The 25,164-nt window shown below is 45.6% G+C and overlaps 1 protein-coding gene across 1 annotated transcript; it reads left to right on the top strand.

Moving 5' to 3' along the window:
- The first annotated feature begins 294 nt into the window (after positions 1–294).
- On the top strand, positions 295–22,026 carry LOC116969741 (interferon-inducible GTPase 5-like). The gene is made up of 3 exons (XM_033016517.1): positions 295–478; positions 20,146–20,290; positions 20,826–22,026. Exons 2-3 carry the CDS (start codon positions 20,271–20,273, stop codon positions 22,024–22,026), a joined length of 1,221 nt encoding a protein of 406 aa, XP_032872408.1. The 5' UTR covers positions 295–478; positions 20,146–20,270.
- The last annotated feature ends 3,138 nt before the right edge of the window (positions 22,027–25,164 follow it).

Raw genomic sequence — 25,164 nt, 5'->3', positions numbered from 1 at the left:
ACTTCAGTCTGAAGAACGGTCTCGATCCGAATCGTCATTCATTCCTTCTATCTAGAGATGCTGCCTGGCCCGCTGAGTTACTCCAGCATTTTGTGTCTATCTTGTTCCCCTCCCCATGATGTATTCAGTCCATTGCCGGTGACCCCAGATTTAGAGTTACTGCCTTACAGCGCTTGCAGCACCAGAGACCTGGATTCGATCCCGACTACGGGTGCTGTCTGTACGGAGTTCTCCCTGTGACCTGCGTGATGTTTTCACATTGTAGGTATAAATGTCCCCCAGCGATCACGCCGGCGGGTAAAGAGTAAAGTCACCCGGCAACAAGTGAGCTCACACACATCTTGAACCTTATTGGATAACGTGCAGCAACCCATCCAAGTACTTGACACGGGGAGAGGGGAAGTCCAGACACACAGCGGACTGGAGTAGCGATCACAGCGGACGTTCACTGACGGAGTCTCCTCCTGAACCGAAGTAGGTAAGGAGCAGAATCGGAGCAGCGACTCTGGAAACTGTTCAAAACACTCAGTGAGACAGGCAGCAGCCGCGGAGAGAATCAGTTATCAGTTTCTGAGTTATCTCTCTCCAGAGATGCTGCCTGTCCCGCTGAGTTACTCCAGCTTGTTGTGTCTATCTCTAAGTTATCAAATGTGAGTGAAGTGTTTCAGCTCGAGGATCCATTGGCTGCCTGGGCTGCTGAACGTTTCCAGCGTTTGATGTGATTTTTATTACAGATCTCCAGTGCACTTGGTTTTCATTAACGGCATGAATTGAAGTGAGAGTTGGCAAAAGTGTTCACTGGGTTTGATCGACCAGGGCTGTGTGTGGGTGTCTGTGTGTGTGTGTGTGTGTGTGTGTGTGTGTGTGTGTGTGTGTGTGTGTGTGTGTGTGTGTGTGTGTGTGTGTGTGTGTGCGTGCTTGTCTGTGTGTGTGTGTGTGTGTGTGCTTGTCTGTGTGTGTGTGTGTTGTTATCTTGCTAAACCTTGCTCGTGTATACAGGACACAACCTCCCTTTCTCGAAAATTGCAACAGAGAAACCAAATGTTTCCGAGAAAGGAAGGGTGTTTCCTGTATGCACGAGCAAGGTTGAGCAAGATAACACACACACACACACACACGCGCGCGCACACACACACACACACACACACACACACACACACACACACACACACACACACACACACACACACCCACACACAGCCCTGGTCGATCAAACCCAGTGAACATTGAAACATAGAAAATAGGTGCGGGAGTAGGCCATTCGGCCCTTCGAGCCTGCACCGCCATTCAATATTATCATGGCTGCTCATCTAACTCAGTTTCCTGTACCTGCTTTCTCTCCATACCCCCGATCCCTTTAGCCACAAGGGCCACATCTAACTCCCTCTTAAATATAGCCAATGAACTGGCCTCAACTACATTCTGTGGCAGAGCATTCCAGAGATTCACCACTCTCTGTGTAAAACATGTTTTTCTCATCTCAGTCCTAAAAGATTTCACCTTTATCCTTAAACTGTGACCCCTTGTTCTGGACTTTCCCAACATCGGGAACAATCTTCCTGCATCTAGCCTGTCCAACCCCTTAAGAATTTTGTAAGTTTCTATAAGATCCCCCCTCAATCTTCTAACTTCTAATGTGACAAGTAAAATTGATGAAGGGGTGCCTGTGGATATAGTGTATCTAGACTTTCAGAAAGCCTTTGATAAGGTCCAGCACTGGACACTGGTGACTAAAGTTAGAGCACATGGTAGTGGGGGTAGGGTGTTGACATGGATAGAAAATTGGTTGGCAGACCGGAAGCAAAGAGTAGGAGTGAACGGATCCATATTCAGAATGGCAGGCAGTGGCGAGTGGAGTGCCGCTAGGCTTGGTGTTGGGGCCGCAACTGTTTACCATATATATTAATGATTTGGAAGAAGGAATTAGGAGCAACACTAGCAAGTTTGCGGATGACATAAAGCTGGGTGACAGTGTGAGCTGTGAAGAGGATGTTAGGAGGTTGCAGGGTGACCTGGACAGTGGGCAGATGCGTGGCGGATGCAGTATAATATAGATAAATGTGAGGTTAACCACTTTGGCGGCAAAAACAAGGGGGCAGATTATTATCTCAATGGGGTTAGGTTAGGTAAGGGGGAGGTGCAGCGAGACCTGGGCATTCTTGTACACCGGTCACTGAAATATGGCTTACAGGTACAGCAGGCAGTGAAGAAAGCTAATGGAATGTTGGCCTTCATAACAAGAGGATTTCAGTATAGGAGCAAAGAGGTTCTTCTGCAGTTGTATAGGGATTCTCATAATAAAATGGAACAATAATATGACTCATTTATGAATTGAATCTTTTTATTTGAATTTCACAGCAATACAATGATAACAGACAGTGACAGTCAAGGCATAATTGTGCAACAGTATGTAAGCGACCCTCAAAGCCCTTACCCTTACCCACCTTAAACCCACCCGAATCAGGTCGGAACCAAACGGGGACAAACAACACTCACATACGTACACATACACACAAATATGGTAAGATAAACGAAACAAAAAGTACTAAAAAATAAATAAAATAAATAAAAGGGGGTCACTAATAACAGTAAATAAGTAAGTAATTAAATAAATAAGTGTGGGGAGGGGGGGGGGGGTTAAGGGGAGAGCAGCTGCAGTAAAGCAGAACAATGGTGGAGAGCACTCAGTCCTCTTCCGAGTCCGGGGACAAGTTGAGAGAGTTAACAAGTTCCAAGAAAGGGTTCCATGTATCTAGGAAAGTTTTGGTAGAGCCTTTGAGAGAGAACCTAAGTTTTTCAAGCTTTAAATTGTAAAGCACCTCCTTAATCCAGCGGGTGTGTGTCGGGGGACAGGTGAGCCTCCAGTTAAGCAAGATCAGTCTCCAGGCTAACAAGGTTGTAAAAGCTAGAACCCGTTTCACCGCAATAGAGAGGTTGGTGTTGGGAGGGGTACCGAAAATGGCTGACAGTGGGTTTGGAGGAATAGTCTGGCCGTAGGCTCTGCTTATCAAGTCGAAAGCACTCCTCCAAAAGGCTGCTAGCTTAGGGCAAGACCAAAACATATGGCTATGGTTGGCAGGAGATTGATTACATCTGTTGCAGGTGTCCCTAACAGCGGGGTAAATTCTAGATAATCTTGCATTTGTGTAGTGGACTTTGTGAAGGACTTTGCATTGGATTAGGCCATGACGGGCACATATGGAGGAAGAATGGATCAAATCCAAGGCAGAGTCCCATTGCTGGTCTGTTAGTTTCGTATTCAGCTCACCCTCCCACGCAGCTTTTAATGAGGTATGAGGTTTCAATATAACCGACCCTAACAAGTTATACAAAACAGAGATGCATTTCTTCCGGTTGGGATCTAGAGCTAAGATGGTATCGGTCAGGGTTTCAGGGGGGCGATTTGGGAAATGGGGAATGTCTTCTTCACAAAATTTCTAATCTGGAAAAAACAAAAAAGGTGGGAGTTTGGGAGGCTATAGTTGGACGAGAGCTCCGCAAAAGACGAAAAGATGCCATCCTTGTATAGGTTTTTGATACTACTGATACCGTTGTTATGCCAGGTTTTGAATGCGTGGTCTGTACTTGAAGGTTTAAAGATGTGGTTTTTAAGCAGTGGGGTCAAGATGGAAGGGCCTTGTAAACCGAAGTTTTTCCTGAGTTGACTCCATATCTTGAGCGAGAGGGACGCAATTGGGCCTGCGCCCACAGATGTTATAGAAAGGGGGAGTTGGGAGCATAGGACAGACCGCAACGGGAGACGTGAACTCGCCTTTTCCATGTGTACCCAGGTCGGTAGGTGGTCGCAATCATCATTCATCCAATACAGGAGTTTTTGCAAGTTAGCTGCCCAATAGTATCGCCTAAAGTCAGGAAGTGCCAAACCGCCGTCACTCTTAGGAGACTGCAGTATCGCCTTTCGGATTCTAGCCGGTTTGCTACCCCATAAAAATTTAGATATTGTCCATTCTAATTTATCAAAAAAAGATTTAGTGATAAGTATAGGGACGTGCTGGAAAAGATACAGGAATTTGGGTAGGACGACCATCTTGACCAGATTTATCCGGCCCACGAGGGATAGCGGTAAAACTGACCAGCGGTCAAAATCTCTTTTTGCTTTCTCAACCAGAGGCAGAAAATTTGTGCAGAACATATCAGATAAGGGTGTTGTGATAAAGACACCGAGGTAGCGAAACCCGTCCTCCGCCCATTTGAATGAGGTTAAAGAGCGAGGGAGCTGCTTAGCCAATGAGTTAATAGCTCACTCTTTTGGTAGTTAAGTTTATAACCAGAATATGCGCCAAACCGTTCTAAAATATTCGTAATCACAGGGAGAGAGCTGACTGGGTTCGAGATGTACAGGAGCAGGTCATCCGCCTACAATGAGACTTTATGAGTTGTGTCGAACCGTGTAATACCTTTAAAGCCCTTCTCTGAGCGTAACCAGCCCGCCAAGGGTTCTATCGCGACAGCAAACAGAAGTGGTGATAACGGGCAACCCTGTCTGGTACCTCTCTGAAGGGGGAAGTGGGGCGACAGTGTGTCGTTTGTTTGTACTGAGGCCAAAGAATAAAACTGTTACCGAGGCCAAACCTGTCCATCGCCTCATATAGGTACCTCCACTCGACCCTGTCGAAAGCTTTTTCGGCGTCGAGGGAGACCACTATCTCCAGGGTCTCACTACTCGGTGAATGGATGATGTTAAGGAGACGCCTAGTATTGTGGGAAGACTGTCGGCCTGGTATGAACCCTGTTTGGTCTAACAAGATAATAGAGGGCATCACTCGTTGAAGACGGAGCGCAAGGGCTTTAGAGAGGATTTTGAGGTCCATGTTCAGGAGTGAGATTGGTCTATAGCTACTACAAAGCAGGGATCTTTCTCCTTTTTAAGAATTAGGGAGATAGTAGCCCACGATAAGGTGGGCAGTAGGCGACGATGTACATATCTCTCAGGACTGGTGCGAGGAGAGCAGAGAAAGCTTTGTAATATTCTACAGTGAAGCCGCCAGGGCCGGGTGACTTTCCGCTTTGCAGCGATGTGATGGCTGCTTGGACCTCAGCAACAGTTATGGGACCACCCAAGTCTCTCGTGGCTTCATCGTCAATTCAGGGAAACGTCATACTTCTGAGCATGTCACCTGCAGTGGGAGGACAATCGGAAACGTATAGTTCAGCGTAGAATTTAGCAAATGCTTCATTAATTCTAAGAGGGTCGGTATGAATCTCTCCTAAGTTGGATCCAATGGCTGGAATTAGCCGTGAAGTCGCCTCGGTTCTGGCCTGATGGGCCAAAAGCTTCCCAGCTTTATCCCCAGATTCAAAAAAGTGTTGCCTAGATTTAAGCAGTCGTAGCTTGGCTTTATTAGTAGACGTGAGGTCAAAGTCTGTTTGTAACCTAAGGTGTTCTCTATAAAGGTTAGGGTCTGGGTCAGATGCATATTTGTCATCAATGTCCTTTATTTTTTGTAACAGGTCTGCCGTTTGGGATGTCTTGGTTCTTTTCAGGTTGGAGACAAAAGAGATAAGTTGGCCCCTAATATAGGCTTTTGAAGCTTCCCAGAGTATACCTCTTGCTATGTCCGGCGAGTCATTCAGCTCAAAATATAAGGTGATTTGGGAGTGCAAGAATTGCATGTAGTGAGCCTCTGCTAATAATGAGGAGTTGAACCTCCACTGTTTAAAGGGGTTAGTTCGTTTACGAAAGTGGAGATCGAGGGAGGTTGCAGCGTGATCTGATATTACGATGTTATGATACTCGCTGGATTTGATTTTGGAGAGCAGTCTGTTATCTAAGAGAAAGAAGTCTATACGGGTATAGGTACGGTGCACGTGGGAAAAAATGAAAATAATTTAGTCGTGGGGAATGTAAATCTCCATGGGTCTGTGAGCCCAAGTTGTTTGGCGAAAGCATGCAGAGTCTTACCTGATTTAGTTAAAGTAGAGGCTTTGTTCGAAGATCTGTCCAGTATAGGGTCTTGGACCAGATTAAAATCTCCACCCACAATGACGTGGTGATTTTCAATATTTGGGAGAGATGTAAAAAATTTGGTTACAAATGAGCTGTCATCCCAGTTGGGACCGTAAATGCTGGCCAATATGACAGGTGTGTCTTGCAGTTTGCCAGACACCATGACAAAGCGGCCAGCAGGATCCTCCACAGTTTTCTGTGGTTCGAACATAACGTTCTTACGAATCAGGATAGCAGTACCCCTAGCCCTATCATTAAATTTCGAGTGAAATAAATGGCTAATCCAGCCTCTCTTAAGCCGTGTTACCTCTCTGTTGCGAAGGTGGGTCTCTTGAATAAAAAATATATCGCCTTTGAGCTGTTGCAAGTGGGCCAAGATCCTGTCGGTCTTGGTAGGACTTCCCACCCCCCTCACGTTCCACGAGACAAATCTAAGAGTGTCGTTTGTGTTGGCCATACCTAGCTATATCCAAGCGAGTAGGCAGAGCGCTGTAGTACTGCAAGTCGAAACGGAAGGGCGCCTCGAAACCAGCTGCCGAGAGTGGGGATGTGTGTGTGTGGGGGGGGGGGGGGGGGGGGGGGGGGGGGAGAAGGAGAGATAAAAAAATAAATTAATAAAGATACATACACACGTATACACACACCAAACAAATGGAACACATATCACTTAACCATCTTTCAAACCTGAGTCCCCGGACCTGAGATCCCCCATGTCCCAACTGAACCTTGAGTGCCCATGGAGATATCCGATCTTAACTCCCAATATTTCCACCTCCCAAAGCAACAAAATCGCCCAATGTCAGTAAAGTAACATAAAATGAAATGAGTGTAGTAATAATAATAATAATAATAACAATGATAATAATAATTTGAAAAATAGAAAGTAGAAATAATGTGAAATAAACATAAATAAATAAATACAAAGTTGAAATATTTGCCATAATAGTTGCACTGCCAATGTCATTGCTAACACTAATGGTAATGGTTGTAATGATGATAGTAATAATAAGACAAAGCAAATTAACAAAATGGTGATACTGAATAAGCAAGCCAACGTATAAGTGGAGCAAGAATAGCTTCCTTTGGTATTACATAGTATATCTTAAAATCGACAAGGTATAAAGAAAGAGTTAGCATTAGAGAAGTTAGCGAGTTGCAAACTGGGCTCTTGGATTAAAGCGCAGGGCAAAAGAACATCAATTAAGTATTGTTAAACAAAAACGCTGTAGGAGCAGATTGGTATAACACAGCCTTGGCTGTAATGAGCTCTTATCAGCCCCCATATGACTCATTTATAATTATGATTGTTAATAGAAATCCAAAAAAGATAATTTATTTCCAACAATGCACTTAAATTCTGAAATGTTTTATTATGAAAACAAAATTCATATTTTTAATAAATCATTTCACAGTATGGGAGGATGGGGGGTACCACACAGTTGAAACTGAGCAACATATAATGTTGTAATGATGTTTTCAGTATAGACACCACATCTATATGTGGAAAACACCACTCAACTTTCAATACATGTCTGGATTTGAATTTACCACCTTCTGGAGTGAAGCTGTCAAATGTGATTTTTTAAATATTTGGTTTAAGCGATCTCTCGTGGGGAAAGTTGGAGAGAGTCAACTTGGGACGGAAACCAAGTAGTTAAATCGCAAAATCCGTGGTTTTACAACAAGTCTTCCACTGAAAAAGGTCTGTATTAATCAAAGCCCGAAAGGGTAGGGTGGGGCTGAAGCCCAAAATATAATGCTTGGACTGGTTTTTCACCAATGGTTATTGGTTTTCCAGTATCTAGTTAATTAAATTACTTTTTTTCTTTTGTTTTCATTTTGCATCCACTAAAACAAGTGGTATTGTAACTATGTACTTTTCAGAGGTGATCTACACATTTTGTTTGTTATTGTATGCTTACATGTATGCAATTTTATATTAAACTAGACTAAGTGGGACCCGTTGGGTCTCAGCATCACACGGGAGGGCTGGTCCCCCAATGCAATATTCCACCTCTGCACCAATTCCAATATTGGTGGCCAGTGGGGATGGGGGGGGGGGGGGGGGCTTTCTGGAGCACTCGTATGTGTGTTGTGGGTCAAAGGGACTGGTTTCCAGAGGGCTAGTATGGACATTGTGGGCTGAATGGATTCTTGGGCTGGCAGCTCAGTCACACAAGCTGGGCACATCAGTCACTCTGGCTGGGCAGCTCAGTCACTCTGGCCGGCAGCTCAGTCACTCTGGCCGGGCAGCTCAGTCACTCTGGCCGGGCAGCTCAGTCACTCAGTCTGTTGTGCGCTGAAGGGACTGGTTTCAAGTTCAAGTTCAAGTGAGTTTATTGCCATGTGTCCCTGTATAGGACAATGAAATTCTTGCTTTGCTTAAGCACACAGAAAAAAATAGTAGGCATTTACTACAAACCAGAGGGCTAGTATGGACATTGTGGACTGAATGGATTTTTGGACTTGCAGTTCAGTGAGTCATGGCAGGTGGGCTGGCAGTTCACTAAGTCATGGGTGGTGGGCTGGCACTTCAGTCACTTACAGCTGGTGGGCTGGCATTTCACTTACTCATGGCTGGTGGGCTGGCAGCCCAGTCACTCATGGCTGGTGGTGGCAGTTCACTCAGTCACCCGTCCTCCCTTCACTCCCCAATCTGCTCCATGCCATTCCCCTCCCCCACACGCATTCAGTCCATCTCCCCTCAATCTCCCCCCCATGCACTCTTAGTGGCTCTCCGACAGCACAACCATTCCTGCCTATTAAGTTACTGTTATGATGAAGAGCACGCAGGCATGGCAAGTGGAAAAAGGATTTATTAAAGTTTAAAATGTGAATGACTTAAAATATAACAACAATTTAAATGTTATAGATGAGATTTATTAAGTTCTTTTTTGTTGTGTCTCTTGCTGTGTTCTGCTCCTCACCGCCTCTTGATAACACTTTGTTTTTGATATTAAAAAAAGACAATTTTAATAGTGAGATTAAGCAGTCAAATTTTTACAAAGAAAATCAGAGAATTTACCTCAAAAGTCATCATGGAGTGCAGGCCGCAAGTCCAACCTCACAGCACTCCAAGCCAATTTCACAGCATTTCAAGCAGAGTGCACACACACAAAGACACTCACACACATGCAGCCAGACACACACACAAAGACACACTCACACAGAAATACACACAAACACAAAGACACGCACACACAGTCACAAACACGTACACACACTCACACAGACACACACACACACACTCACACAGATACTCAGACACTCACGCAGACACACATTCACAGACACACATACAGACACACAGACACTCATACACAGAGACACAGTCAAACACACACACATACACACACACTCATACACAGACACTCACACACTCATCCACAGACACTCACACACTCATCCACTTACACAGACAGACACTCACATATACGCACGCAGACAGACGACGCGCACACACACATTTTGGAAGCAATAGAGACCCCTTTTTGCAAGCATTTTAGAACCAATAGACACTTTCTGGAACCATTTTGAACCAATAGACACTTTTTGCAAGCATTTTAGATCCAATAGACACTTTTTGCAAGCATTTTAGAACCAAATAGAGACACTTTTTACAACCATTTTAGAACCAATAGAGACACTCTGCAAGCATTTTAGAACCAATAGAGACACTTTCTGGAACCATTTTAGAACAATTAGACACTTTCTGGAACCATTTTGAACCAATAGACACTTTTTGCAAGCATTTTAGATCCAATAGACACTTTTTGCAAGCATTTTAGAACCAAATGAGACACTTTTTGCAAATATTTTAGAACCAATAGACACTTTTTGCAAGCATTTTAGAACCAATAGAGACACTTTCTGCAAGCATTTTAGAACCAATAGACACTTTGTACAAACATTTTAGGAGCAATAGACACTTTTTGCAACCATTTTAGAACCAAAAAAGACACTTTCTGCAAGCATTGTAGAACCAAAAAAGACACTTTATGCAAACATTTTAGAACCAATAGACACTTTTTACATGCATTTTAGAACCACATTAAGGGCACTCACAGTTGAGTAGACATGTGTTCAGTGTTATTCACAGCTCAGAGAAACGTGACCCTCTGGCTTCCTCCATCTTGAAGAGACTGAGTGAGGCACACCACTTCCGGGTTTATAGTCCCTCCCCCTCCCACCAGCAGGGGCAGCAGAGAGAATGGCAAATATTTTAAAAACATTAATATCTCTCTGATTTTTCATCGATGGGAAAAATCTTCCGGTCCCGAAAGACGGAGGGGGGCTCTGAGCGAGGTGGCCAAATATAGTTTTCTTTGATTTAAATCTTTTTATTTGAATTTCACAGCAATTTGCATACATACATTGATAACAGACAGTAACAATCAAGGCATAATTGTGCAACAGTATGTAAGCGACCCTCAAAGCCCTTACCCTTACCCACCTTCAACCCACCCGAATCAGGTCGGAACCAAATGGGGACAAACTACACTCACATACATACACATCCACACAAATATTGTAAGATAAACGAAACAAAAAGTACAAAAAAAAAAAGAAAGAAAAAAGGGGTCACTAATAACAGTAAATAAGTAAGTAGTTAAATAAATAAGTGTGGGGAGAGGGGGGTTAAGGGGAGAGCAGCTGCAGTAGAGCAGAACAATGGTGGAGAGCACTCAGTCCTCTTCCGAGTCCGGGTACAAGTTGAGAGAGTTAACAAGTTCCAAGAAAGGGTTCCATGTATCTAGGAATGTCTTGGTAGAGCCTTTGAGAGAGAACCTAAGTTTTTCAAGCTTTAAATTGTAAAGCACCTCCTTAATCCAGCGGGCGTGTGTCAGGGGACAGGTGAGCCTCCAGTTAAGCAAGATCAGTCTCCGGGCTAACAAGGTTGTAAAAGCTAGGACCCGTTTCACCGCAACAGAGAGGTTGGTGTTGGGAGGGGTACCGAAAATGGCTGACAGTGGGTTTGGAGGAATAGTCTGGATATAGGCTCTGCTTATCAAGTCGAAAGCACTCCTCCAAAAGGATGCTAGCTTAGGGCAAGACCAGAACATATGGCTATGGTTGGCAGGAGATTGATTACATCTGTTGCAGGTGTCCCTAACAGCGGGGTAAATTCTAGATAATCTTGCATTTGTGTAGTGGACTTTGTGAAGGACTTTGCATTGGATTAGGCCATGACGGGCATATATGGAGGAAGAATGGATCAAATCCAAGGCAGAGTCCCATTGCTGGTCTGTTGGTTTCGGTGTTAGTGGCGGCGTTCTCTCAGAAATCACGCCACTGTGGGCCAAAAGCGGTCAAGATCTCACATTTTTAGTAATATAGATGTAGCTTTAATCTGTTTGCTCGCAAGCACATTTTAAGCGCACATTTTGATTACTTTCCATTCCACCACAGAGATAGAAAGTCTATAATAGACTTTATTTATATTTCTATGATTCTACAGACAAAATTGTCCACAATTGGGCGCCGCACTTCCTAAGGCCGGCCCTGCTCACACACACACACACACACACACGCACGCACACACTTCACACACACACACACACGCACACACACACAACACCAGGGACAACTCTACTGAACGTTTTTCATTCCATTATTTATTATATAAAAGAATATGTGTGTTTATGATTGTGTTTATAGTTTGTTTGGTTGTTTGTCTTTTGCACAAAAGTCCGCGAGCATTGCCACTTTCATTTCACTGCACATCTCGTATGTGTATGTGAGGAATAAACTTGACTTGACTTGACGCACGCACACACACACACACACACGCAAGCACGCAAGCACGCACACACACACACACACACACACACGCACACACACACACACGCGCACACACACACACACGCACACACACACACACGCACACACACACACACACACACACGCACACGCATACACACACACACACGCACACACACACACACACAAACAGTTTCTTGTTCACACTGTCTCCATCACAGGAGATAGACTATCAACTGACATCTATTATAAACCCACTGACCCCCACAACTATCTAGACTACACTTCTCCCCACCTTGCTTCCTGTAAGGATTCTATCCCCTATTCCCAATTCCTCCGTCTACGCCGCATCTGTGCCCAAGATGAGGTGCTCCATACCAGGTCATCGGAGATGTCCTCATTCTTTAGGGAACCGGGGTTCCCCTCTCCCATCATAGATGAGGCCCTCACTAGGGTCTCCTCGGTACCCTGCAGCTCTGCCCTTGCTCCCCCTCCCCCCAGTTGCAACAGGGACAGAGTTCCCCGTCCTCGCCTTTCACCCCATCAACCGTCACATACAGCACATAATCCTCCAACATTTTCAACACCTCCAACAGGATCCCACCACTGGCCACATCTTCCCATCTCCACCGCTTGCTGCTTTCCATAGATACCATTCCCTTCGCTACTCCCTGGTCAACTCACCCTTTCCCACCCAAACCACCCCCTCCCCAGGTACTTTCCCCTGCAACCACAGGAGATGCAACACCTATCCCTATACCGCCCCCTCGACTCCGTCCAAGGGTCCTGACAGTCTTTTTAGGTGTCTATCTCTAAGTTATCAAATGTGAGTGAAGTGTTTCAGCTCGAGGATCCATTGGCTGCCTGGGCTGCTGAACGTTTCCAGCGTTTGATGTGATTTTTATTTCAGATCTCCAGTGCACTTGGTTTTTATTAACGGGATGAATTGAAGTGAGAGTTGGCAAAAGTGTTCACTAGGTTTGATCGACCAGGGCAGCAGTTGTGTGTGTGTGTGTGTGTGTGTGTGTGTGTGTGTGTGTGTGTGTGTGTGTGTGTGTGTGTGTGTGTGTGTGTGTGTGTGTGTGCGCACGTGTGCGTGTGCCTGTGTGTGTGTGTCTATGTGGTCACCGACAGAGGATATGGAAGCGAAGGTGAGAGGAATGTTCGTAGGTTAATTTTAAAGTCTAATTCCTTTATTCTGCAGATGCAACTTTATTCAGTATTCAGCACTTATTTAATATCATTTTCACTGAGTACTTGCATACACAGAGGAAACGAAAAAACATTACTCGATCAGTTTCCATTCAGTGTAGTTAGTAAAAAAAGGATAAATACATAGAGCTTTAAAAACAAATTAAAATTACCATGTCTAAAAACAGAAAGTAGGCCTAAAATTTACAATAGAATAAAAACAGACATTCCGACCGACAGTGGCTTTACTTTGACAGGTGCCTAGCTGTCAAAGTATGGACGAGGTTGAATGTGTTGGTGAACGATATATAACCATATAACAATTACAGCACGGAAACAGGCCAACTCGGCCCTTCTAGTCCGTGCCGAACACGTATTCTCCCCTAGTCCCATCCACCTGCACTCAGACCATAACCCTCCATTCCTTTCCCGCCCATATAACTATCCAATTTATTTTTAAATGATAAAATCGATCCTGCTTCCACCACAACCACTGGAAGCTCATTCCACACAGCCACCACTCTCTGAGTAAAGAAGTTCCCCCTCATGTTACCCCTAAACTTCTGTCCCTTAATTCTCAGGTCATGTCCTCTTGTTTGAATCTTCCCTACTCTCAGTGGGAAAAGCTTGTCCACGTCTACTCTGTCTATTCCTCTCATCATTTTAAAGACCTCTATCAAGTCCCCACTTAACCTTCCGCGCTCCAAAGAATAAAGACCTAACTTGTTCAACCTTTCTCTGTAACTTAGTTGCTGAAACCCAGGCAACATTCTAGTAAATCTCCTCTGTACTTTCTCTATTTTGTTGACATCTTTCCTATAATTGGGCGACCAAAATTGTACACCATACTCCAGAATTAGCCTCACTTATGCCTTGTACAATTTTAACATTACATCCCAACTTCTATACTCAATGCTCTGATTTATATAGGCCAGCACACCAAAAGCTTTCTTTACCACCCTATCTACATGAGAGTCCACCTTCAGGGAACTGTGCACAGTTATTCGTAGATCCCTCTGTTCAATTGCATTCCTCAACTCACTACCATTTACCATGTACGTCCTATTTTGATTTGTCCTGCCAAGATGTAGCACCGCACATTTATCACCATTAAACTCCATCTGCCATCTTTCAGCCCACTCTTACAAATGGCCTAAATCCCTCTGTAGACTTTGAAAATCTACTTCATTACCCGCAACCCCACCTATCTTAGTATCATCTGCATACTTACTAATCCAATTTACCACACCATCATCCAGATCATTGATATACATGACAAACAACAGTGGACCCAACACAGATCCCTGTGGCACCCCACTAGTCACTGGCCTCCAACATGACAAACAGCCATCCACCATTACTCTCTGGCATCTCCCATTCAGCCACTGTTGAATCCATCTTGCTACTCCACCATTAATACCCAACAATGGAACCTTCTTAACCAACCTTCCATGAGGAACCTTGTCAAAGGCCTTACTGAAGTCCATATAGACAACATCCACTGCTTTACCCTCATCAATTTCCCGAGTAACCTCTTCAAAAAATTCAAGAAGATTAGTCAAACATGATCTTCCAGGCACAAATCCATGTTGACTGTTCCTAATCAGACCCTGTTTATCCAGATGCTTATGCATATTATCTCTAAGTATCCTTTCCATTAATTTGCCCACCACTGACGTCAAACTAACAGGTCTATAATTGCTAGGTTTACTCTTAGAACCCTTTTTAAACAATGGAACAACATGCGCAGTACGCCAATCCTCCGGCACTATTCCCATTTCTAATGACAATTGAAATATTTCTGTCATAGCCCCTGCTATTTCTACACTAGCTTCCCTCAATGTCCTAGGGAATATCCTGTCAGGACCTGGAGACTTATCCACTTTAATATTTTTCAAAAGAGTCAGTACTTCCTCTTTTTTTTAATCTTATAGTTTCCATAGCTACTCTACTTGTTTCCCTTACCTCACATAATTAAATTTCCTTCTCCTTGGTGAATACCGAAGAAAAGAAATTGTTCAATATCTCCCCCATCTCTTTTGGCTCTGCATATAGCTGTCCACTCTGACTCTCTAATGGACCGATTTTATTCCTTGTTATCCTTTTGCTATTAATATAGCTGTAGAAACCATTTGGATTTACTTTCACCTGCCAAAGCAACCTCATATCTTCTTTTAGCTTTTCTAATTTCTTTCTTAAGATTCTTTTTACATTCTTTATACTCCTCAAGCACCTCATTTACTCCATGTGCCTATAATTATATTAGATCTCTCTCTTTTTTTTTTCCGAACCCAAGTGTCCAATTTCCCTTGAAAACCTGGGCTCTTTCCAATTTTTACTGTTTCCTTTAATCCGACAGGGGACATAAAAATTCTCTGTACTCTTAAAAGTTCATCTATAAATGTCTTCCATTTCTCCTCCACATCTTTCCCATCAAATAAAATGTCCCAGTTCACTCCTTTTATATCCTTTCGCATCTCCTCAAAGTTAGCCTTTCTCCAATCAAAAATCTCAACCCTAGGTCCAGTTCTGACCCTCTCCATAATTATATTGAAACTAATGGTATTGTGATCACTCGACCCAAAGTGTTCCCCAACACATACCTCCGCCCCATGACCCGTCTCATTTCCTAACAGGACATCCAGCACTGCCCCTTCTCTAGTAGGTACCTCTATGTATTGCTGCAAAAACTACCCTGCACACATTTACAAACTCCAAACCATCCAGCCCATTTACAGAATGTGTTTCCCAGTCTATGTGTGGAAAATTGAAATCTCCCACAATCACGACCTTGTGCTTACTACTAATATCTGCGATCTCCTTACATATTTGCTCTTCCAATTCTCGCTCCCCATTAGGCGGTCTATAATACACCCCTATAAGTGTTGCTACACCTTTCCCATTTCTCAGTTCCACCCAAATGGCCTCCCTAGCCGAGCCCTCTAATCTATCCTGCCAAAGCACTGCTGTAATACCTTCCCTGACAAGCAATGCAACACCTCCACCTCTTGCCCCTCCAATTCTATCACACCTGTAGCAACGAAATCCTGAAATATTTAGTTTCCAATCACAGCCCTCCTGCAACCATGTTTCACTGATCGCCACAACATCATACTTCCAGGTGTCAATCCAGGCTCTAAGTTCATCCACCTTTCTTACAATGCTCCTAGCATTAAAATATGCACATTTAAGAAACCCACCCCCTCGTATTCTCTGTTTATTGTCTTTTTCTTCTTTCTCCCCTACATTTTGTGTCTGAGTGCTACCCTTCTCTGCCTCCCGCCTCACACACTGACTACTAGCTTTCCCTATTTGAGTCCCTCCCCCAAAACCGTTCTAGTTTAAAGTCTCCTCAGTAGCCTTTGCAAATCTCCCTGCCAGGATATGGTCCCCCTCGGGTTCAAGTGCAAGCCACCCTTTTTGTACAGGTCGCACCTTCCACAAAAGAGGTCCCAATGATCCAGAAACTTGAATCCTTGCCCACTGCACCAGTCCTTCAGTCACGCATTTATCCTCCACCTCGCTCCATTCCTACTCTCACTGTTGCGTGGCACAGGCAGTAATCCCGAGATTGTTACCTTTGTGGTCCTTCTCCTCAACTCTCTACCTAACTCCCTAAATTCTTCTTTCAGGACCTCTTCTCTTTTTCTACCTATGTCATTGATACCTATATGTACCACGACCTCGGGCTCCTCTCCCTCCCACTTCAGGATATCTTGGACACGTTCAGACACATCCCAGACCCTGGCACCAGGGAGGCAAACTAACAACCGGGTCTCCCGACTGCATCCACAAAATCGTCTGTCTGACCCCCCAACTATAGAGTCCCCTATTACTAATGCCCTCCTCTTCTTTTCCTTATCCTTTTGAGCAACAGGGCCGGTCTCTGTACCGGAGGCCCGGCCGCTGTTACTACCCCCAGGTAGGCTGTCCCCCCCAACAGTACTCAAATCGGAGTACTTATTGTCAAGTTGTACAGCCACCGGGGTACTCTCTAATCCCTGCCTGTGCCCCTTGCCCTCCTAACTGTGACCCACTTGCCTGCCTCCTGTGGTCTTGGAGTGACCACCTCTCTATAACTCCTCTCAATGACTTCCTCGCTCTCCCTGACCAGACGGAGGTCATCGAGCTGCTGCTCCAGGTTCCTAATACGATCCCTATGGAGCCCCATCTCAATGCACCTGGTGCAGATGTGGACGTCTGGAAGGCTGTCAGATTCCTTGACCTCCCACATCTGACATCCAGAACAGTAAACTGCCCTGGCCCTCATTCTCCCACCTTACCTAGGATACAATACAAACTGCTGGAAGAAATCAGCAGGGATCTGACTGCCAATCAGCTGCTACCTCTTGTCTGCTTCCACCAATCAGCGGCTTCCTCAAGCCCACTTGTTTTGAAATGGGAATGGAACGTTGCAGATTTGGGTTCCTCCTCCCTCTGCGACCACTCCGACGGCTCTCGGGCCTCTGGGGAGGGACACAGTCCGTTAATCAGTCTTATTGCCTGTGGGAAGAAGCTGTGGAGCATCCTGCTGGTTTTGCAGCTGATGCTCCTTCCCAGATGGCAGAATGGAGAAGATGTGGTGTGATGGGTGGTAAGGGTCCTTGATGATGGAGATGGCTCTACTGATGCTCCGCTTCTTGTAGATCTCCAACAGGAAAGGGAGTGGGGCACCAATGATCCTGCTGGCGGTCTTCACTATCCTGTTGAGTTCATATTGTTCATGAGCCTTGCAGCTCCCAAACCAGGAAGTGATGCCGTAGGTCAGTATGCTTTCGATTGTGCCCCTGTAGAAGGTCCTTAGATGAGCAGTAGGGAGACCTGCTTTCCTTAGTCTCCGGAGAGGGTGGAGCCGCTGCTGAGCTCTTTTGATGACTGCTGTGGTGTTGGTCGTAGAGGTCAGGTCATCCGCCAGGTGGAGTCCTGGGAACTTCACACTGCTGACCCTCTCCACAGCAGCTCCATCAAAATGCAGCGGAGTGTGATGTTGTTTTCCAGCCCTCCTGAAGTCGACCACCATCTCCTTTGTCTTTTCCACATTGAGGGTGAGGTTGTGAGATCTGCACCACTCAGTGAGCAGCTCCACCTCCATCCTGTATGCCGACTCATTGTTGTCGCTGATGAGACCCACCACTGTTGTGTCATCAGTGAACTTGTTGATATAGTTGCTGCTGAGTCTGGCAGTACAGTCATGTGTAAGCAGACTGAACAACAGGGGGCTTAGGACACAGCCTTCGGGTGAGCCAGTGCTCACAGCGATGGTTCTTGATGTCCGACTGCTCACCCAAACTGTCTGCTGCCGTTGTTATAAAAAGTTAAGGACCCAGTTGCAAGTGCCAGTATCCACCTTTAACAGCTTCAGCTTCTCCACCATCTGCTGTGGGATGATTGTATTAAAAGCGGAGCTGAAGTCTATAAAGAGGATCCTGGCATAGGTATTCTTCCGGTCGAGATGTGACAGGGCGAGGTTGAGTGTTGTAGAGACTGCATCCTCTGTGGACCGGTTGGCTCTATAAGCGAACTGCAGTGGGTCCAGGTTGGCTGGGAGACAATTTTTAATATGCTGCATAACCAGCCGCTCAAAACACTTCATTAATATGGGTGTGAGAGCCACTGGACGAAAGTCATTGAGACAGGCTGGGTTGGGCTTCTTCGGGACAGGAACGATGGTGGCACTTTTAAGACAGTTGGGCACTACTGCTGAGTGAGATGTTAAAAATGTTGGTAAAAACATCTTTTAGTTGCTCAGCACAGTCCCTTAAAACGCATCCAAGGATGTTGTCCGGCCCTGCAGCTTTGTGTGGATTGATGCTGGCAAAGGCCTTTTTAACTCTGGCTGTGGACAGCCTGAGTGACGGTCGCTGGGTGATGACAGGAGTGCTTGTATCTGGGTGGTATTTTTAACCTCAAACCGTGCGTAAAACTCGTTCAGTTCATCTGGTAGAGAGGGGTCGTTTTGGCATATCCGCAGCAAGTGGTGGGGGGGGGGGGGGGGGGGGGGGTATGAAAGTGATGGTATGAAATCCCTGCCACAAGCGACGTGTGGCTTTGTCATTTGTGAAGTGGCTATTAAGTTTTTCTACATACCGCCTCTTCGCTTCCCTGATCCCCCGGGCCAGGTTACTCCGTGCCAGTTTGTATGCTGTGTTGTCCCCAGATTTGAATGCAGCATTCCAGCCTCTCAGTAGAGAACAAACGTTCCCAGTTAGCCAAGGTTTCTGATTGGCACGCTTCTTGACGGTTTTAACCACCGTCACATCATCAATGCATTTATTGATGTATCCGATGACGGACTCCGTATATTCTTGGAGGTCAATGCCACTGTCATATGTTGCTGCCTCTCTGAAAATGGCCCACTGTGTGGTTTCAAAACAGTCTTGCAGTGTTGCAGTTCCTGAGAATCACTGGGGGATTCAAAGCAAGTTATTGTCACAGGGTTTGATCCCAACACAACTAGAGAGCAGTCCTGAACTACTATCTACCTCACCCGAGGCCCTCTGACTATCTTTGATCAGACTTTACAGGCTTTACCTTGCACTAGACGTTATTCCCTTATCGTGTATCTGTACATTGTAAATGGCTCAATTACAATAATGGATTGTCTTCCTGCTGACTGGATAGCCACACAACAAAAGCTTTTTCACTGTACCTCGCTACACGTGATAATAAACTAAACTGAACTGAACTGAATTAAGCTGGAAAGAGCGCAGAGACGATTTACGGGAATGTTTCCAGGACTCGAAGACTTGAGCTCTAGGGAGAGGTTGGGCAGACTAATACTTTATTCCTTGGATCACAGGAGGATGAGGGGTGATCTGAAAGACGCGTATAACATCATGAGGGAAATTGAGGGTGAATCCACGGTCTATTACCCGTGGTAGAGGCTTAGGGTTAAAGTGAGGGAGGAAAGATTCCATTGGAACATGAGGGGCAGCTTTTTTACTCAGAGGGTGTCGGGTCTGTGCAACGAGCTACCAGAGGAACTAATTGAAGCAGGTACTATATCAACATCTAAAGTACATCTGGACAGTGGCATGGATGGAAAAGGTTCATAAAGGTATGGCCCAATTGTGAACAAGTGGGACTAGCATAGATGGGGCATTGTGTTGGCACGGACCAGTTGGGCCAAATGACGTATATTGATTAAGAGGGATATACTTTGCAGCCTTACATACACCTCTGCTACAGAAAGAACCACCAGCAACCTCTCTGCTTTCCTGTAGAAGAACACACACAACTGAAGACAAGGAGGAGCCCCGGTGCCCAGACCTCTCCCCCCCCCCCCCCCCCGGGCAGTGCTGGGACCACTGGATCATCACACAGGCGAGACAAGGACAGACAGAGAAGGAGAATGGGAAATGCCAGCTCCAGGTATGTCCGGATATATCACACAATGTTACTTCACCACCTCTCCTCCCTCACCTCAAGCACAGCGCTGGAGTAACTCAGCGGGTCAGGCAGCATCTCTGGGGGACAGGGGGCGATTCGGGTCGCGACCCTTCTTCACTCTGATTGTGATTGGAGGGAGGCGGCTGGATGAGGATTGGGGGCAGGACTAAGTCAGGCAAGTGATAGGTTGATATATGTTGGGGTGGGGGAGGGGGGTGATGATTGAAGGAAGGCCAGTGATGAAAAGACTGAGATAAGGAGAACTCGCGGGATAGATGGGCCGAATGGCCTAATTCCGCTCCTAGCCCAAGAGAAGAGGTGTGAGATGGGAAGCTGGAGGAATGGATATAGGTGAAGGTGACGGGGGAAGAGGGAAAGGGCGGGATTGTGGGATAAATGGTGTGTATCCAGGTGGAACAATGGGAAGAGAAGAGGGAAAGGGAGAGAAGGTGCTTGTCCTTTATTTCAGTTGGTTTCATTTCAACTGGAAACTTTCACCGAACATGTTTCCTTTCAGCCAACAGGGGGCTCAGTCTGAGACCCCCACATACTTCACACAGGAAGAGCTCAACAAACTGAAGTCCGAATTTGCAACGGGAGGTGTTGAAAAGATTAAACCTCTGCTGGAGAAGAAGGTGAATGAACTGGACAACACCGAGCTGAACATCGCCGTGACGGGAGAGACGGGTGCAGGAAAATCCACCTTCATCAACGCCATGAGAGGGCTTTGTAGCGAAGATGAGGGAGCGGCTGCGGTTGGGACCACGGAAACTACAATGGAGCCAACCGGATACACACATCCCTATCTGCCCAATGTCCGCTACTGGGACCTGCCGGGGACCGGATCTACACGATTCACCGCGGGTTCTTACCTGAAGAAAATGCAATTTAAAACATACGATTTCTTCATCATAGTGGCAGCTGGTCGATTCACAGAGAATGATGCAAAACTTGCCAAGGAGATTAAGCGGCTGGGGAAGGAGTTCTATTTTGTCCGCTCTAAGATAGACGCTGACCTTAATTCAATGCGGCAGCAACGGGATGAATTTGATGAAGATGCAGAAATGGGAAAGATCCGAAGTGACTGCGTCAGTCAGTTGGGAAAGGCCGGGATCCCTGATCCCAATGTGTTCCTGATATCCAGTTTAATGAAAAATATGTATGACTTCTATTGGTTAATGAAAGCACTTGCAGATGGTTTACCAAATATAAAGAAATCTGTCTTTGTCCTGGCCCTTCCCAACGATAGTGTGGAGGTTATTGGGAAGAAAGTTGAGGTGTTGAAGAAACGTATCTGGATGTTGGCGATCATGTCGGGAGTAGTGGGATCGATCCCGGTCCCGGGTCTCTCTGCCGCCTGTGACATGGGGATAGTGATTGGAGCGATAATCTATTTCCGTAAATGCCTGTGTCTGGATGATGCTGCTCTCGGCAGATTGGCCCTGAGAACAGGCAAGTCCGTAGAAGATCTGAAAGGCGAGGTAAAATCTTCCCTGCTGGGAGAATTAACTGCACCAGTGATATTAAGGCTGTGTTTAGGTGCAGTCGCCATTGGTGTTTCAGTCGTGGAAGTCTTTTTTTACTTTATCCCAGGCATTGGTTCCCTGTTTGGAGCCGGGTCATCATTTGGGATGACCTACTGGATACTGAATGACGCGCTGAAGCTTCTGATGGAGACCGCAGTGAAGGTGCTCGCTGTTGCCAAACGCGCCCAATAACCGCTCTGCTCCAATATACATCCGGTCAGTTCACGTTGTTCTGGGCTTCATACTTTGAAGAAAGCTAACGCCAAATCGTGCGCTAATTATAGGGGCGTTGCACGTAAGGTCATTGGGTCATAGGCCTTGACGCACGGAGCCGCTCAATCCATCTGGAGGACATCGCAGCTTCCGGTATATGTTATTAATGCAAGAAACGCGTACTTTCCTACCTGTTAAAAACAGCCAAAATGTTGAATTTTTGCTCTCTAAAAAATTGTGGAAGTCGGGATAAGCGTGAGAGACATGTACCCAACTTTAGAATTCCAAACGTGAAGCGAAATGAAGGTAAAGAGAAGCGAGAGCTGAAGGGACAACAGCAGCTAAAGTGCTTGGTGGACATTGGCCGTGCAGATATCGAGTTTGAAAATATTGGGAATGATCGCGTTTGCTCACTGCATTTTATCAACAGTAAGGCATTATTTGTGTTTTTTCTTCATTCCTTCAGTATATAAAAAGTCTCAGAAGTGAGAAATCTGACTAAATTTTGCTTCAGAGGCGTTTTCATTTTGTATGTAAAAACCCACTTGAGAACCATGGGCGATTAGAAAAATTTACAGCCAGATTTATCACTTCTGAAACTTTTTAGATGCCAAAGGAATCAAGAAAAAACACAATTAATGCCTTAGTTGATGATATGCAGTGAGCAAACGGCCAATGTTCGCCAAGCACTCTGGCTGTCGTTATCCCTCAAGCTCTCGCTTCTATCTACCGTCATTTATCCTAATTTTTGGAATTCTGAAGTATGCTAAATGTCTCACACGCTTATCCCGATTTCCATAATTATTTACAGCGCAAAAATTGACAATTTTAATTAGGTTTTAACGGGCCCGCTAGGCAGGAAATAATAGTCAGTGCCAACCTGCAGTTCATCGCGTGTACTCCAGTTGGAGTAGCGTAGCAACAGTACGGGTCATGGGTCGTGGGTCGTGGGTCGTGACCCGACTGCCGTGCAAACCAAAGATCTTATAGCGGAGCTCCGCTATAGGATCTTTGGTGCAAACTCCCTATACTCGAGCTGATTGCTGTTTGCTTGGAGCTACCATTAGTCCGCCTAGGCCCCCGTGACCTCCCGTTCGCGAAATGCATTAACTCCCCCTCCCATTCTCACACTGACCTTTCTGTCCTGGACCTCCTCCACTGTCAGAGTGAGGCCTCCCACAAATTGGGGTAACAGCACCTCATATTTCGCTTGGGGAGCTCACAAATCCGCGGTATGAATATTAATTTGTCCAATTTCAAGGAGCACTTGCTATCCCTCCCTCTCCACCCCTCCCGCATTCTAGTTTTCAGACTGGTTTCTCTGACGTCCTGATTGAATTGTTACTGATTGAATGCCTCCTTGTCACCTTCCCCAGGGCTAACAATGACCCATTCTACATTTCCCTTCAGTAGCGTCCCCTTTGATCTCTTGTTCTCACACCTTACCCTTCCATAGGGAAGCTGCCTGTCCCGCTGAGTTACTGCAGCGTTTTGTGTCTGTCTATGATTCTACCAGCCCGTTTGTGTCCCTCAGAACTTCCCGACAAGCAACAATAAACCAGTTCTCATTCAGCAGCAAAACACTCCAATGCATCTACTTTGGTATCAATGTGAACTGGAAAGGCAGCGCCTTCGTTAGAGTGAGCCTGGCAGCGAGTGTCTCGGAAGGACGTTTCTCTCCAGGACGGGAAACTTCCAGTGTGGGGGAAAGTGGGAACGTGTCTGAGAACCTGTCACTTGTCTTATTCCCAGTAATCTTCACCAAGGTGAAGGAGCGGAGCTACATCTGCAAGAAGACCAACTCTCTGTGAGGGAACTGGGACCATGTCTATCATCTACAGCTCCAGACAAAGAGATATGGAGAATGTTTAGAACTGATGAGAATGACCCGCCTGAAATACATCCCACTGGAATGTGGGCGGCACAGTGGCGCAGCGGTAGAGCTGCTGCCTCACAGCGCCAGAGACACGGGTTTAATCCTGACTACAGGTGCTGTCTGTTTGTGCATGGGCTTCCACCGGGTGCGACGGTTTCCTCTCACACTCCAAAGACATATGTGTGCGTATGTTGATTGGCTTCTGTCAGCATTGTAAATACATCCCACAGGAATTTGGTGGGGAAGTACGGTCAGGGGACGCAGCGGAGGCAGAGCCTCACCTGTCACACTGCCAATGAAAATAACTTAAAAAAGTAAAGAAAAAAAATAATAAAATAAAATAAATATAAATATTTTCCCACAGATCTGTTGTTATATGTAATTTCTATATGAATAATCAATTTTATAGTAAAAATCGCAAAATGTGCGCAGCTCCGCAGCAAATACATGAAGAGATGAGGGGTGAGTCAGCGACGAGCTGAGCCTCCCCTCTGATTGCGCTAACCCTTAGAAACTGCATGGAGTGCGGGCAATATGCGTGTGCCTGGTACTATCTCTATGTATGTCACCCATGTCACACATGTCACAAGTAATGTGTGTAAACCCCATTCACTACATGTCCTTACCGTCCATAGTCCAGGTAACGTATTTCACATATAAAGATATTATATTTGTGCTCGCTGGTTTCACATAAAACTGCATTGAAAAGGCTCCAGGGGAGGCAGCGATCACGTCTGCCTCACAAGATGGCGTGTCTTGAGCCGAGTGGAGGAAGAGCGAGCGTCAATGATGTAGGCTCAGACAACGTAGTTGACGCTACCTTGCTCTCCCTCCACGTTCGCTCGCTTCAGCAGCGGCGGCGCAGTACTACATTCCACCGCTGGCGGCGCTGACCAAAGATCATAGAGCGGAGCAAGATACGCCACTCGGCGAAGAAATGGTCATTGGGAAGGGTCTGAAGAAGGGTTTCGGCCCAAAACGTTGCCTATTTCTTTCGCTCCATAGATGCTGCTGCATCCATAGATATTTGCTGAGTTTCTCCAGCATTTTTGTGCACCATTGGGAAGGTAGACTTTGGCGGTACATAAAAAAGTTATTCGATTTTTTCTTTAAATCTATATTATCACAATAATAAAGTCATCCGTTTTTGTACTTCTGTACATTTTTGTTTAGTTCATGTAAGGCAGGAGTCTCCAAAATATGGCCCGCGGGACACATGAGGCCCACCAACTGATTTTTCA

This window comes from Amblyraja radiata, unplaced genomic scaffold, assembly GCF_010909765.2.
Source record: "Amblyraja radiata isolate CabotCenter1 unplaced genomic scaffold, sAmbRad1.1.pri scaffold_1096_ctg1, whole genome shotgun sequence".
NCBI classification, from domain to species: Eukaryota; Metazoa; Chordata; class Chondrichthyes; order Rajiformes; family Rajidae; genus Amblyraja; species Amblyraja radiata.
This window is presented reverse-complemented; position numbering and strand designations above follow the sequence as displayed.

Coding starts and splice junctions, on each gene's coding strand:
- LOC116969741 (XM_033016517.1), top strand. CDS start 20,271: ATGGGAAATGCCAGCTCCAG. Junction 20,291..20,825: donor ATGGGAAATGCCAGCTCCAG/GTATGTCCGGAT, acceptor GTTTCCTTTCAG/CCAACAGGGGGCTCAGTCTG.